The 16,836-nt window shown below is 39.9% G+C and overlaps 1 protein-coding gene across 1 annotated transcript in view; it reads left to right on the plus strand.

Annotated features, from left to right (window-relative positions):
- abcc8 (ATP-binding cassette, sub-family C (CFTR/MRP), member 8) overlaps positions 1 to 16,836 on the plus strand; it is a gene marked incomplete at its 5' end in the record, with an annotated part of 88,005 nt that overhangs the window by 53,178 nt on the left and 17,991 nt on the right. Inside the window, 3 exons of the mRNA XM_081356877.1 lie at positions 6,298 to 6,423; positions 7,102 to 7,198; positions 13,331 to 13,578. Of these exons, the coding sequence (XP_081213003.1) occupies positions 6,298 to 6,423; positions 7,102 to 7,198; positions 13,331 to 13,578 (471 nt within the window). The remainder of the gene's footprint in view (positions 1 to 6,297; positions 6,424 to 7,101; positions 7,199 to 13,330; positions 13,579 to 16,836) is intronic.

Here is a 16,836-nt window from a genome sequence, read left to right on the forward strand (position 1 = left end):
CCTATTAAACAGTTGGTCATAATTTTGATTGGTAGATCTGGTTTATAAATGCTCTTAGGCTGAACAGCAGACCTGAACCTCTGACTCGTCTCTGTTAATTTGGAAAAAGAAGAGTGAAAATGCAAAGACATTATTGAATGGGTGAGCTCTGAGATGTCGAAGCCTAATTTAAAAGTCAAATCTCACAAAGCTTGAGTTATACTTATGAATTATTCACCTTCATTCATCATCTGTCGTCTACCCGCTGAACCTATAGAAATTATTTCAGAGGAACCTCGTAACGTATTTTATTTATTGTCCAATGCAAGAGTCTGTTGTAAAGGATTGATTAATTAATTAGTTTCTGTCACGTTTTCAACTGCAAATCCTACTGGAACAATTCATTATACATCGAATTGAGCAAAATAGACCATCTGGTCTGCAGAAAAAAAAAATCTAATTAAATCCCCATTTGGCCACTGTTTGTAGAATCAAACTGCTGACCAAACCAAAGCCATTCAATCAAAATAAGGTCACTCCAGGTTTAGAATAAGCAAATAATTATCTTCTTTTACCTATCCTGATATTGTTTTTCAACAAACAATATCAAAATGGGGGGGGGGGGAGGTGATACCTTATAAGATTCAACACAAGCACAAATGCACTACTCAGTCTCTGAAATACTTCTTCCAATGCATCAAATGCCTACATTGTAAGCTCAGTAGCAGTGGGCGGAAACAATACTTTAAAAAAAAGGACATTACATTTTAGTGTTAATTTGAATAAAAGCAGCTAGATATTTTAAAAACGTACTACATCTTTTTATTGAAAGGAACATGATTCAATTAATGCATTTTTTTAGAATGAAAGCACTGTTCTTGACTTTTGCAATGATTTATTTAACTGAAAACATTTTTTTTTTAAAAGGAAAATTGCAGGTTCGGTACAAGTTTAGCTAAATGGACATTTGTGGCATAATGTTGATTACCACAAAAAATGGCTTAATTTTTGGAGGATTTAAAATAAAATCTTGTGATCATACTTTCGAAACAGTGGGTATTTTAATGATTACAAATGGGCCCTATTCATTTCCATTGTTTTGCTTTAGTTTCCAGTAGTGCAGCAGATTAATGGCATATTTCAAGAGAATTGTTCAAATTGGTATAAAAGCATGACATTTGGCACAGATACTCTCTAAGGGTCACTCTTTGGGAAAAAGGCGTTGGCCATCCAAAAATTCAATATGGTGGCCATTTTTTTCAAGATGGTAAAAATATTTCTGTCAAATGCTCATTGTGTCAATCGTTCAAACAGTGATGTAGGCATAACATTTTGTGAAAATACTCTCTTCAGAATGTTTTTTTTTTTTTTTTGGAAAACGGTGCTTGTCCCTCAAAAATTCAAGATGGCAACCATTTTTCAAGATAGCCGCTTTTTCTTGAATCCTTAAATTTTTTTTTTCAAATGGTGATGCTATCATGAAATTTGGTACAAATATTCTTAAAGGAACATTATCATGGAAAAAGATGTGTGCCACTCAAAAATTCAAGATGGCGACCATTTTCAATTCAATGTGTTAAGGAAGGTTTTGTTTAATAGAGTGAACGTCATTACACAACCAGGGCACACTGGTGACTTCACTGCTGTGGAACTCAGCATGGGATTCAGTGTCAGCTGATCTAGTTTTACTTTCACTGTAGTTCTTGACTAGTAGTAATAGTATAGCTAAGTTTAGTGTCCCAAATGCTGTCTAACAGCCCCTCATCAATTAGCTAGTAATAGATGTATTTAGATAGCCGCATCTGAATTGACAGGTTGTGCCAGCGCGGGAGAGCCGAGCCAAGGGTAAGCGGTGCAATACATGACTTGTTCATGTATGCTTACCTGGAAGGTGTACAGATCACACGGGACTTAAATGGCACTGGATGAATGATCCGGCTAGGTGTAGGTGACCCGTACCTAGTTGTATCCCATACCTGAATGTGTACTATGTCTATGATTGAGGTGGTAAAAGGATAACCCCTCGGCCTTAATCAGACAACAAACCTCCAAAATGGCAAATGAAAATCCCATGTCAGCCAAGAGGCCAACTGATTGGATGAAATGTTGTCTTTGTCAGACAGACACAAAGGAACCCCTCCAATCACCACCTACCCATCATGTTTCTCAACATGATGGCTATAAAATGATTGCCACCAACATTCCACTCTTTCACAAGATGAACAAAATGCCAATTGACCATTGATTGGATGAAGGTGGTGGTATAGAAGCTACTTTGAGAAGGAACCAAGCAAAGTATCACTACAATTGTCGACTTCAGTTCAACAACACAAAGTTACTTCGTGCCCAGAAGCAACAATCCGATGCTCAATGTAGTGAGACAGATGAAGGCCAAACAAAGCATCGCAGAACCATGATGCAGAAAAGTCTAGATGATCAGGTTTGCTTTTTTTGTGATAGCATATCTCCTGAATCTGACCTACGTCAGGTAATGACACTGCAGATGAATGACAGACTACATGAATGTTCACAAACACTGAATGATGCTAAATTATTGTCTCAACTAAGTGGTGCTGATGCCATTGCACCATTCCATCATTTGTGTCTCATTCATCTTTACAACAGAGAGAAACTCCACCTCAGAAGGCTTGAGAAAGAGTCACAGAGTGAAACGATTAAACCAGCCATCTTTCTTATGGCTCTTTCTGAACTGGTCACCTATATTGTTGAAACCAGTCTCAATTCTGATGGTCCTTCCGCCTTCCGTCTCGCAGATACAGTGGGGAGAACAAGTATTTGATACACTGCTGATTTTGCAGGTTTTCCCACTTACAAAGCATGTAGAAATCTGTAATTTTTATCATAGGTACTCTTCAACTGTGAGTGACGGAATCTAAAACAGAAATCCAGAAAATCACATTGTATGATTTTTAAATAATTAATTTGCATTTTATTGCAAGACATAAGTATTTAATACATCAGAAAAGCAGAACTTAATATTTGGTACAGAAACCTTTGTTTGCAATTACAGAGATCATATGTTTCCTGTAGTTCTTGACCAGGTTTGCACACACTGCAGCAGGGATTTTGGCCCACTCTTTCATACAGACCTTCTCCAGATCCCTCAGGTTTCGGGGCTGTCGCTGGGCAATAAGGACTTTCAGCTCCCTCCAAAGATTTTCTATTGGGTTCAGGTCTGGAGACTGGCTAGGCCACTCCAGGACCTTGAGATGCTTCTTACGCCAGTCCTTAGTTGCCCTGGCTGTGTGTTTCGGGTCGTTGTCATGCTGGAAGACCCAGCTTCGACCCATCTTCAATGCTCTAACTGAGGAAAGGAGGTTGTTGGCCAGGATCTCGCAATACATGGCCCCATCCATCCTCCACTCAATACGGTGCAGTCGTCCTGTCCCCTTTGCAGAAAAGCATCCCCAAAGAATGATGTTTCCACCTCCATGCTTCACGGTTGGGATGGTGTTCTTGGGGTTGTACTCATCCTTCTTCTTCCTCCAAACACGGTGAGTGGAGTTTAGACCAAAAAGCTCTATTTTTGTCTCATCAGACCACATGACCTTCTCCCATTCCTCCTCTGGATCATTCAGATGGTCATTGGCAAACTTCAGACGGGCCTGTACATGCGCTGGCTTGAGCAGGTAGACCTTGCGTGCGCTGCAGGATTTTAATCCGTGACGGCGTAGTTTGTTACTAATGGATTTCTTTGAGACTGTCGTCCCAGCTCTCTTCAGGTCATTGACCAGGTTCTGCCGTGTAGTTATGGGCTGATCCCTCACCTTCCTCATTATCATTGATGCCCCACAAGGTGAGATCTTGCATAGTGCCCCAGATCGAGGGAGATTGACCGTCATCTTGAACTTCTTCCATTTTCTAATAATTGCGCCAACAGTTGTTGCCTTCTCACCAAGCTGCTTGCCTATTGTCCTGTAGCCCATCCCAGCCTTGAGCAGGTCTACAATTTTATCCCTGATGTCCTTACACAGCTCTCTGGTCTAGGCCATTGTGGAGAGGAGTCTGTTTGATTGAGTGTGTGGACATGTGTCTTTTATACAGGTAACGATTTCAAACAGGTGTAGTTAATACAGGTAATGAGTGGAGAACAGGAGGGCTTCTTAAAGAAAAACTAACAGGTGTGAGAGAGCCAGAATTCTTACTGGTTGGTAGGTGATCAAATACTCATGTCATGCAATAAAATGCAAATGAATTATTTAAAAATCATACAATGTGATTTTCTGGATTTCCGTCTCTCACAGTTGAAGTGTACCTATGATAAAAATTACAGACCTCTACATGCCCACTGTATGTGCAACCTGTACCGGCAGCGTATCCTTTTTTCTAACAGTGGCCCTTCCTCTCTGTGGATTACACCTTGCCGTGGTGGAGAGGCTTGTGTATGAACTTCAATGAACCTGAGAGCTATGCCGGCAGGGATTTTATATCCCTGGCAAGTTTAACTTAGCTGGACAGGTCAAAGAAGAGGAGGCAGACAAAGCAGACATTATGACTATTTGACAGAAATGGTGGCCATCTTGAAAATGGTGGCCATCCTGAATTTTTGAGTGGCACATACCTTTTTCCAAAAGAGTGTTCCTTGAAGAGTATTTCTGCCTAATTTTATGCTTGCATCACCATTTGAACAATTTAAATAATTAAGGCGAGACACTACAGGTGAATAGGGTAAGAATTATAACTAGCAGATATCACCATGAAACTTTCCCAGTTGATTACCTACATTAAGATGAGAAAAAAAATGTATTAAAAGTTTTCTGTAATGTAATGTTTAAATATGCAAATTAGGCAATATCTAATTAAATATGCGCTAATATATTTAAAAAAACGAAATCTGAGTATTGGATAAAGCCAGATTAAAGAAAAAAATGTTCATTGTGTTCACATATTAGATGGGGAAAAAATTACAGAGGCATTTATGGATATCTGCTTTTGTTATCCTGTAAATCATAATATAATAGCCTTAAAAAAATGATTTTCGCCATGTTTTTTGGAATAAAATGTTATATAAATCAGGCTAGGAATAATATATTTACAGATCCCTCTGTACATGTCTTCATAATATAACTAGGTACAAGACTGGAAAGATTGGTGTATATAGGTGCTACTGAAGTGGAGATTTCAGACTTGGAGTATGAGAGAAAGGTCATTTTGAGAAAACGGGCTTTAAAGATTTATCATCAACCAATGAGATTGCGCATTCAGCCCTTTTACTTTCACGATTGGTTGCTGATAAAAAGGAAATGACCATATTTGGATCCGACAGCATTGTACAGTGAAGAGAGAGCTTTCCAGCGGTGCCTGTGATGACAGAGAGCAGACAGAGATCGCGGATCGGCGGATTTACAACGACAACTTTTGTTGAATTTACGCGAAATCTACAGACGCAAACAGACAGTGTAGTAAAATAAAGACCTAAACGTGTATTTCGGACTTTTTTTCACCACAGTCTGAAAGAAGACATGTTATTGAAGACAAATATTCAAAAATTTTAAAATGAAACAGTAAAAAAAAAAAAAACAATGTTTTTGCCTGCTGTGTCTCGCCTTAATATTCGACAGGAACGGTGGCCATCTTTAAAAATGGTGGCCATCTTGAATTTTTGAGGGACAAGCATCTTTTTCTATTAACATGTCCTTTAGAGAGTATATTTGTATACAATTTTATGCTTGGATCACTGTTTGAATAATTGATATAATAAGCATTGAATAGCAATATTGAATTTTTGAGTGGCCAATGCCTTTTTCCAAAATAGTGGCCCTTAGAGAGTATCTGTGCCAAATTTCATGCTTCTATACCAAAGTGAACGATTTTTTTACTAATCTGCCGCACTACAGCAAAATACGCTTAATACATGATGAATTTACTTTAGAAGGTACATTTTGGATATTGAGACTTAAGAGAATACATACCTAACCAGAGAAAGCTTACAGGCACTGTGCATTTTCATGAAACTCATGACATTTTTACAGTTCTCAAGCCAATTTGATGTCATCCTAAACCTTGTTTTTATTAGAAATTAATGAGGCCCCTTGTCTCTCTGACCCTGGCCCTGGGTGATGAATTGCTTTGTTAAAGTGTTCCTCCTCCTGGCACTCAATAAACCACCAGCAGTCAAGAGTTTTTAACCTCCCTGTTATTTAGACATAGCTGACAGATAGAAAGGGACAGGCTTGCCTTTAAATATTGGCTTTACTTCTCATGGGCCATTAAAAACGTAAACCTTCTTTTTTATGTGGTGTCAGGGGCTTGTCAGGAGAATGAAGTAATAATTGAATGTTTGTTGTTTATTTGTAGATAATTGCGATGAAAGACGGCAGCATACAAGCAGAAGGAACGTTGAAGGACATCCAAAACTCTCAGCCTGAGCTCTTTGAGCAGTGGAAGAGTCTGATGCACAGACAAGACAAAGAATTTGAGAAGGTAGTCTGCAAAAAAATAATGAGATACTAGAAGAAGCGATTTAAAGGGCAAGTGCTTTTATTTAGCTTTGTGAAGCCAAATACTCACTTGACCTTTTTGTTGACATTTGTTTGAATTGAAAACCAATCTCTAGGTTTATACTAAAAAAAACGGCTTGGCAATCAAGAAGACAGGACACGGTGGATACACTAAGTGGGACTTAGACTTAGACAAAAAAGTGACTGTTATAAACCCAAGTCTCTGAACAAGTGTTTATATGCCATCTAGTGGCCAACACAACTGTCAAATAACTATCTAAAATGTTTTTACGTGTCCAAAAATACATTTGATCTACACAACTGTGTGTTAATGATCAAACAGCAATGAAGTACCTAAAGGAACTGTGTTGGGCCCCTTCCGGTTCTTCTTCCACATGATATATCTTACGGTATTTGGTCCAAACTATCAGGAGATATTCTCAGATGACCCCTTCCATATAGACTTAGATCTGTCAACATTTGCATGAGGATGAGAACAGGTCACTGTTATCCAATGTCCTTTTTAAGTGACCCAAATACTCTGGGAATTAATTTGAAAAGAATAAAATGAACTTTTTTTGATTTAGGCTAGCCAAATATGCTAAACAGAATACCCTGTTCTCCATATTTGTTTAGGCATTATGTTTCTGTTGTGTTCCAGGAGACAGTAGATGAGAATATGACGGTGCTGGAAAGAAAAAACTTGAGGCGAGCCATGTACTCCAGAGAGGCTATAAAAACTGAAGAGGAAGTAGAAGGTAAGATTAGATTAAACACTAATACACTAAAATATGGTTTAGCAGTGTTTATATCACATGCTCATCTGGTACAATTAATTTTTCTTGCAACCTATCTGCAAAAAAGGCCTATTGGTTTGGCATTGTTAACCATGTAAGCCCTTGGTAGGAATCCTCACAAATCTTCAATAAACATCTGGGTGACATGAGGGTAGTACCCACTTGTTCCTCTTTGTAGTTTTTTGCTGACTGCAGCATTGAGTCAATTATCTGATTGTAGCACTCTCTGCTATTGAAGACTTGTGTGATTGTTTTCTCAAGTCCTTCTGGAAAGGATCTCCTGGGGTGGCATCTTGAACTTAGTTATGATAGTATAGTCATTGCTGTGCATTCCTGACCAAGCTGTTGATGTGAATGGTCTATGCCAAGATGTTTGGATGCCCACCCTCACCATCTGTCAGGAAGTCCAGGGTCCACTGACAGATGGCTGAGGTCCCTGGGGCCTCATTTATAACCGTTGCGTACGCACAAAACAGGCCCTGAAAGAGGCGTACGCCACTTCCGACGCATAAGTTGTGATTTATAAAAACAAACTTGATGGGAAAATTTGCGCACCTGCACGCAAACTCTGACCCATGCGTATGAATATTTTGGAGATGGAGCAGTTTGGTGACACCATATGAGTCCTAATCATAAATACAATGCATGTTCACAATAACAGTTTAAATAAATAAAAAGAATCATTTAAACTATGTTTTGCTTCTGATATAAACATTTCAATTAAATATGCCATTCTCATTAAAGGAGTTAAACACTTAAATTACATGAAATCATAACGGAGAAGTTACGAAAAGAATATATATTCAATAAATATAAATTTTTGTAGTGGATGCGATGCTTTTGAACACTTTTCCTGTGGCTTGTTGTGTTTTAATGATTTAACTACAGAGAGAATTGCTTATCATGATAACAGCAGATTGTATAAGAACATATTTCCGTGCAAATAATGCACAACAAGGCCTATCTGTTTCCATAAAAAATTTAAATCAATTAAAAATACTATTTGGCCAGTGGAAAAGATTGAGAAAAACGAATATGCATATGCAAATGATATGCAGATGATGATATGCATAGTAAAACTAAGCGTTGTAAGCTCCATATATGGTTATTTCGGGGAGGAGATGTATGTGCGCACAATATTTCGCTGACTGGGATTTATAAAGGGAATTTTGCGCAGGTTCTGGCGTACGTACGGTTTTATAAGTCTGAATATTTTTTGGCGTACGACATTTTTAGCTTTCGGGCGCACATACATTTTTAGTAAGGATCCTACGCACAGTTTTATAAATGAGACCCCTAGTCTTGGAATTGAGCATTGTAATGAAGCTGTAATTAAGAAATAAGATCCTCACATAATTCTCCTTCCCAGTGGGACAGAGCAACATACCTTCCTGCAGACTCCAGTGACAACCCTGCTCCAATAAACCTGTAATTTTCAAATAATCCTAATTGTCTGTTTCAGGTATTTTTGATTAGGGTTGGAGCTTAACTCTGCAGGATGGTAGCCATCCTGGAGCAGGGTTGGTTAGCCAGGTACAGAGAATAGGACCACAGCTGTTTAGTTATTATGTTTTTGTTGTTCTCAGCACCAGGATAACTTGTTGACATTTTAAAACGTGATCATATCGTGTTTGGTAACTGGGGTATATCCTTTGCTCTGGTTGATTTCTAGATGTTCACCTTCTCGAAGCAACTCCTCCTTACTATGTTTAGAAACATGGGTGTATGAGTAACAAAGAGACATTTTATATTAAAAAGAATGTGTATCAATATATTGGATCTGTGCATTAGCTCTCAAACGGCCTAATAAACCTGCTGCTGTCTGTGTCATTAAAAAAATCATTCACTGCTCTTGACTGAATAGCTTTTGTAGTTTTAATAAATATTAGTGTGTTTTTAATTCATACAATGCAGTGCTCTTTGACAGTACAGTGTTCCTGTCACTATACTGGGGCGTTAGGACCCACAGGGTGAACACTAGTGGCCTCACTAACACCTCTTCCAGCAGCAACCTAGTTTTCCCAGGAGGTCTCCCATCCAGGTACTAGATGCAATTTCTTTATACGATGTAACAAGTACATCGGGTGTTATGGGCAGGGGTGCCGCCAGAAATTCTGGGCCCTATGGAAACCAAAATTTCTGGGCCCCCTACATTTTTTACAGATAAAATTTAACCCAATAAACATGCCCTGTATACTTTAAAAAAAGATACTTAGCACATTGCGTAGTTAAAATGTCTAAAGATGAGTACAAAGCCTACAAAAACAAGAAAGAAAATATTTGTATAAGTCAAACACACGTAATAACCATATTATTTCTATTGGCCTATTTAGTTTTCATAATATAAAATATTAAAATATCTATTTTGTAAACTCCTTATAGCCAATGGTTACTACAGACACATGTTTTATTCAGTTTTTTATATTATTTTTTTTCTGGGGCATTTTATTCGTATTAAGAACGTCAAGTTTGACATAATCGATCGTAGCAGCAGCACTGTCACTTCACAGAACACACGACACACACGGCAAACTGATTTTCTGATTTTTGAAGCGTATAGATTACTTTTTGTTTTGTAAAGTTATCATCATGTGGCGAACACAGTAGATAAGACGTGTTGAGAGGCTTCAATCTTCGTGAAGTTTCGCGCTCAGGCTCACCTTGTTCAGCTGAAGGTCCTTGCACACTGAATCCGAAATTTTCCCATGCGTTTTTTCGTATCCGTCATTCTGTGGCTCTAAACTGTCAAAACACCATTCAAACCCTTGTTACAGATGCGAAAAACGCAGAAAATCGAACCCGATCCGATTTTTTTTTTTTTGTTTGTTTTTGACGGACGAAATTTTCGGAGGCAGTGCGCAAGTGTGATTGACATAACGTGAGGTTGTATTTATTTTTTAACGAGCTAAAATATCGGACGCGAATTTCGCACGGGGGGAGGAGGACGTGGGTGTGCAGCAGCCGCTGAATCTGTGTAGCTATTTTTTACAGTCTATGGTGTTGAGAGACATAGCCTACCCAGAGATGTTATTATTGTTGGATGTAAATCATAATTCAGTAATTATTAAGCTAGCTAGATAAAAGCAGGTCATGTAGCAACAAAAATAAGTAACTCTGAAAGTTTTGGAATACAGGAATAGGGCAAGCTACCTTTCTTTTTGAAAAACTGTGTGACATACTGTCGACTTCGGCGTTCTCTGTCTTCACTTTCCTTTCCTTTTTTGATGCCCTAACTTTTGATGTGACATGCCTGCGTGTGTCACTGCCTGCGCTGCATCAGCATCATAGCAAGTGCAATAAGCAAGAGACGTTACGTAGCTCGGACAGAGCAGGTGGAATGAACCATTGTAAGGGGGAGGGGTGTGACTGAAACAGTAAATACATTATTTGTTTTTTAAATATTAAATCTATGGTCAAAACGGACAAAATACACATTTAGTGAGGGGCCCATGAGGGGCCCTAGCACATTTAATGTATGTATAAAAAAGAGAAAATAAATAAGAAAAGAAAAAGGGGGTCTGCTCTTCTGGGCCCTAAATCAGCCTGGGCCCTTAGAATCGTCCTAACCTTCCACCCCTTTACGGCGCCCTTGGTTATGGGAAGTGTTCCCGGTTCCAGTTGACCTAATTTATGCAGCCTAACAATCCTTTGTGCATGCTAGGTTAAAGAGATGTGTTTTTGGTCTAGATTTAAACTGACAGGATGTGTTTGCTTCCTGAACAAGGCCAGGAAGACAGTTCAGATGTGGGTGCTAAATAGAAAAATTATCTACTGCCTTCATATGATTTTGATATTCTAGGTATTATCAACTGGCCAGAATTTTGAGATCACAATAGACGTGAAGGACTATAATACGTTAAGAGCTCGCTCAAGAACTGAGGAGCTAAACCATTTAGTACTTTGTAAGTAATTAGCAAGATTTTAAAATGCATGCAATGTTTAATAGGGAGCAAGTGCAATGTTGACAGAATGGGGCTAATATGGTCATACTTCCTGGTTCTGGTAAGAACTTGAGCTGCTGCGTTTTGTACCAGTTGGAATTTGTTTATTATGTGTGCAGGGCAACCACCCATTAGAGCATTACAATAATCTAGCCTTGAGGTCATGAACGCATGAAATAACTTTTATGCATTTGTCATTGAGAGCATGACATCATTTAGATGCGGATTTACAGATGCTAGAAATGTGGCTTTCAAATGAAAGATCGGTATTACAGAGTATACCCAGGTTACTAACTGATGACGAAGACTTGACAGAGCAGCCATCAAGTGTTAGACAGTATTCTGGGTTATTACAGTACATGCGGAGGATTTTGGTCTAATAATTAAAACCTCTGTTTTTTCAGAATTAAGTGGTAGGAAATTACTAGTCATCCAATTGTCTGCATGACCCACTGAGACAGATTTGGCAGAAGTTTCCATGCTGCCAGATGGTCTACAAAGGGAACCGGTCCCAAAAAACTGGTCTCTGGTGTATTTAGAGTAGTCATCTCGGCGCCCTGAATAGGATAGCTGGCAGTGAACAGCCAAACTGGCTTCTCTAAAACTCTCCTTGGAGGGGGCGAGTCTCCGAGTGCCGCAATGTCTCTGGTCAGACACTGAGACCTGAACTCGCTGGAAACTGCTGCGCCCCAAAGCTCAAGGGTGGCAGCAACCCTGCAGAACGGTCTCTTGAGGGCACAGAGGAGAAGTGGGCACTGTATGATGAGGTGTAAATCACTTCCTCCAGAGGGGCCTGCCTTCAAATGCCTGAAACCACTTGTGTCAGGACCACTTAGCCGAAGTAAAGGCCACTTGAAGGCTTTGGCTGAAAGTGCCACCCAGGATCTTGTACGCATCTGGGGCTGCCCCCATCCAAAAGTCCCTGAGACCTGAGTTCGGCAAGGGAGGTACCTCTTGCTTCTTCGGCTCCTGAAACCTCTTGATGACTGAGGTGACAGTGTCGACGAAGTGAAAGTGGGGCTTCCAGAAGAAATGCTTTTTCCTTCTCCTTAAAACCAGAAAGATTTAACCAGAAACGCCTCTCCGTGACCACTAGGGCTGCCGTAGAATGACAGATGGCACTGGTCGTCTCCTTGGTGGCCCGGAGAGACAAATTCATGGCCTGGCGCAGTTTTTTAATAGCATCTGGGCCCACCCTCCTCGCCTTCATCAAGGTCTCTGAACAGGTCGGCCTTGTATGCCTGCAAGATGGACATAGTATGCAGGCATGCAACGGCCTGACCTACTCCAGTATAAGCTTTACCCACCACGGCCAAAGTTGTTCTATATTTCTACACCCCCTCACCTTCATAATTGGCTATAGATGGCTGACAAGTGCAAGTAATGTGGCAGTTGGCCAAATGTCAATATGCTCTAGTACTGGAGCTATATTGGAAGGTTAGCCTTCTCACTACAATGACTGACAAAATAATAGACCCCGTGCTTTGCCTGAAAAAGTAAATGTCTTCCTCATATGTTGTATTCTCAGTGCATGGTCATTTTACTATTATAGACCTCTTTGCTGGCTATCATAATACACTTGATTTGTTTGCTAAGCATTGTTGATTTTAATTGTAACGTGGTAGAGTGAGCAAAAGTATTTAACATCTGCTGACGGACCAGACCATGATGGAATGACTGAATAATGAATGTGGGAATGGTTCTGTCTCTTCAGCACTGAGATTGTGCTGAGTGCTAATGTGTGTAAATGCTCTTCTACTGACCTAAACAGTATATATATACACACACAACATTACTGCTCTGCCACTCAAGGGTATTCTTGGCTTGGTGCAAGTGTTTGGCTGGGCTTTACAGTCGTTATTCTCATGTTTATTCCTTCTTTCAGTATCTCTCCTTTCTTTTGCTATCCACCTACACTTGTGTTTTGTAAAATGCCAGTGTGACGCTTCTATTTAAATTTAGAGCAAGTGGGGTGTGCTCTCCACATTTAAGTTTGCACGTTCAAAAGGTTGAATTGTGTTCTTTGGACAAGGATATTTTATATAGATGGGACAAGTTGACATGTTTTGTATGTTACACAATCCATCCATCCTCTCTGTTCATGTCTGTTTCTATTTATTTATCTATCTATGTTTTCTTTTCATATCTATAGAAGAGTCTGTGGAGAGTGATGATGAAGATAACCTGTCTCAAGTGATGAGGCAAAGAGCCACCATTCCCTGGAGATCCTGTGGGACGTACCTGAGCTCTGCAGGCCTCCTCCTGCTTCTCCTGCTCCTGCTATCCCAGCTCACCAAACACTCCCTTTTGGTGGCCATCGACTACTGGCTTGCTCACTGGACGTCCAAGGTCATCGCAGCCAAAATCGACGCAGCTGCACACAACTGCTCCCTAGTGCAGGTAAAGTTAGACGGTTATACATACATGAACTTGATACATGGAATGCGCATGCGTCGCGTCTGAGCGCGTTGTTGTCTTTGGAGCTCCATCGATTGATTTATAATTCTTGATTTCTCTTTAAACTCACTTACAACGAACATTTTCTACTTTTCCTCACCTCATAGTTATAACGCGGATTGTTGAGCAGACGCGTCTCAAGCCTAGTGATCCAACGCTGGATACTCTTATAGGTTACGTCCGTGGATCACGGCTGAACGCGTCTTCTCCGCACTCATTTACAAACAAACATTTTTTCGCCTATCGTGCGTCTACTCTACACCCGTACCACTGAAAAGACGGATTATATCCAAGACTTAAGCCATAAATTAGTATTAATATTGATAGCACCACTGGTAGCGTCGTTGCTAACTTAACTTACTGTCCATCTGTTAAAATGGCGAATATATCAAATGTAAGTAGTCTACCTTTTGGTGCAGGTGAGGACACATTTGAGCTGCACGCGGTGCAGTCTGAGCTGGAAGCTGTTGAGAAACAGATCCACGACCTTTTAGTAAGAAAAGCCGAGCTGATAGACCGGCGGTTAGCTCTTGTAACATCACGTGCCGAGGCACACAAATCAGAGATTAACGTTACTAACCCGCTGACTCCGACCTCGTCTACTCCGTGCGTTCCTCAACATCGGTCCCGAACGTCGAGGTCGCGATCAGCCATGGTCTCGTTCACTCCGGCTCCAACATGCCATCACGAAGCCTGGATTTTTCCGCAGCGGAAGTCGCGAGTCAGGTCTAGACCAAGAAAACTCTCTCCGACCCTCCCGGTTTTCGAGATATCCACACAAAACCGCTTCTCCCCTCTTCGCGAAACAGAACGCGATGCTGTGATCATCGGCGATTCCATCGTTCGACACGTACACGTTACGTTAAATAAAAGTAAGGTGCATAGTCACTGCTTTCCTGGTGCTCGTGTTTCTGAAATCGCTGCTCACGTTCCCGAGATTCTGAACGAGCGCGTCGGAACCGTTGTCCTGCACGCGGGAGGGGCCGACATCAGACTGCGCCAGACGGAGGTTCTGAAGAAAGACTTCAGGAATCTGATCGATACGGTACGCAGCACATCGCCTGATATAACGATTATTGTGTCAGGACCGCTTCCCACGTACCGACTAGGTCATGAAAAGTTTAGTAGATTATTTGCGCTTAATGAATGGTTAATGTCATGGTGCAATGAGCAGAAACTTCTCTTTGTAAATAATTGGAATCTGTTTTGGGAGCGTCCTAGGCTTTACCGTGCTGATGGCTTACACCCAAGCAGATTCGGATCGGATCTTCTGTCAGATAATATCTCCAAAATGTTAAATACCTTTTGACTAGTAAACAAAAGTCCAAATCATAGTCTCTGCTGCACCAATTTAACTGATATAAATAGTGTAGAACATTGCATAGAAACTGTGTCTATTCCTCGTTTAGTGAGATCAAATCATAAATCTACTGCAGGATCTAGAAAAAATCTAATTGTTATTAAACCAGAAAATGTTGCTATTGGTAATCAAAAACAATTTTTAAAGCTAGGTCTTCTAAACATTAGATCACTCACACCTAAGGCAGTTATTGTAAATGAAATAGTCACAGATAATAGCTTCGATGTGCTTTGCCTTACTGAAACCTGGCTTAAACCAAATGATTATTTCGGTCTAAATGAGTCTACTCCAGCAGGATACTCCTATAAGCACGAGCCCCGTCTGAATGGTCGTGGCGGCGGTGTTGCAACAATCTATAGAGATTTTCTCAATGTTACTCAGAAAACGGGTTATAAGTTTATTTCATTTGAAGTACTTGTACTAAATGTTACGCTCTTAGATGTTCGAAAAACATCCCTATTATCTCTAGCCTTGGCTACCGTATATAGACCGCCTGGGCCTTACGCTGATTTCCTAAAAGAGTTTGCAGATTTTCTCTCAGACCTATTAGTTAACTTCGATAAAGCATTAATTGTTGGAGACTTTAATATCCATGTAGATAATCAAAATGATGCGTTAGGGGCTGCGTTTACAGATTTATTAAACTCCTTTGGGGTCAAGCAAAACATTACCGGACCGACTCATCGATTTAATCATACACTCGATTAAATTATATCACATGGAACCGATCCAACCGATATATATATCATTCCACAAAGTGACGATGTCACTGACCATTACATGGTAACTTGCATATTACGTACTCCTGTAATATATCATGCTGCGCCGCGTTATCGATTAGGATTAGGATTTTTCAAACAGCTTATCGGATCTGTCTCAGCTGCTCAGTGAACCCAAACAAACAGATGAACTTGAGGAATTAACTAGCACTATGAGCACCATTCTCTCTGGATCATTGGATATTGTTGCACCCATTAGATTAAAAAAGGTCAGAGAGAAAAGTAAAGCACCATGGTACAACAATACTACGCGTGTTCTAAAGAGAGAAACCCGTAATTTAGAGCGTAAATGGAAACAAACCAACTTAGAGGTCTTTAGAATCGCATGGAAAAACAGTATGTCACGTTATAAAAAGGCCCTTAAAGCGGCCAGGGCTGAGCATCTACGCAAACTAATAGAAAACAACCATAACAATCCTAAGTTCTTATTTAACACCGTGGCGAGACTAACAAATAAACAGATGTCTCCTGAACAAAATATTCCATTACAGTTTAGTAGTAATGATTTCATGAAGTTCTTCACTGAGAAAATAGAAAACATCAGAACCACAATTGTAAACGTTCAATCCTCAATCGCGCCTTATAATTCAGCCTCAATTATCACCCCGCAAGAACAATTACAGTGCTTTACAACTATAGAACAAAAAGAGTTAAATAAACTTTTTACTTCATCTAAAACAACAACATGTTTACTAGATCCTATACCAACTAAGCTATTGAAAGAAGTGTTACCTGTAGTGGAAGAGCCTCTCCTCAATATTATTAACTCGTCTTTATCTTTAGGTTATGTTCCAAAAACATTTAAACTGGCAGTTATAAAACCTCTCATTAAGAAACCACAATTAGATCCGAATAATCTAGTAAATTATAGACCCATTTCAAATCTACCTTTTATGTCTAAAATACTAGAAAAAGTTGTGTCCGCTCAACTGGGCTCTTTCTTACAAGAAAATGACACCTATGAAAAGTTTCAGTCTGGGTTCAGGCCGCATCATAGCACTGAAACTGCGCTCGTTAAAATCACAAATGATTTACTTTTAGCTTCTGACCAAGGCTGTATCT

This window comes from Scardinius erythrophthalmus (genome assembly GCF_964197995.2).
Source record: "Scardinius erythrophthalmus genome assembly, chromosome: 24".
NCBI classification, from domain to species: domain Eukaryota; kingdom Metazoa; phylum Chordata; class Actinopteri; order Cypriniformes; family Leuciscidae; genus Scardinius; species Scardinius erythrophthalmus.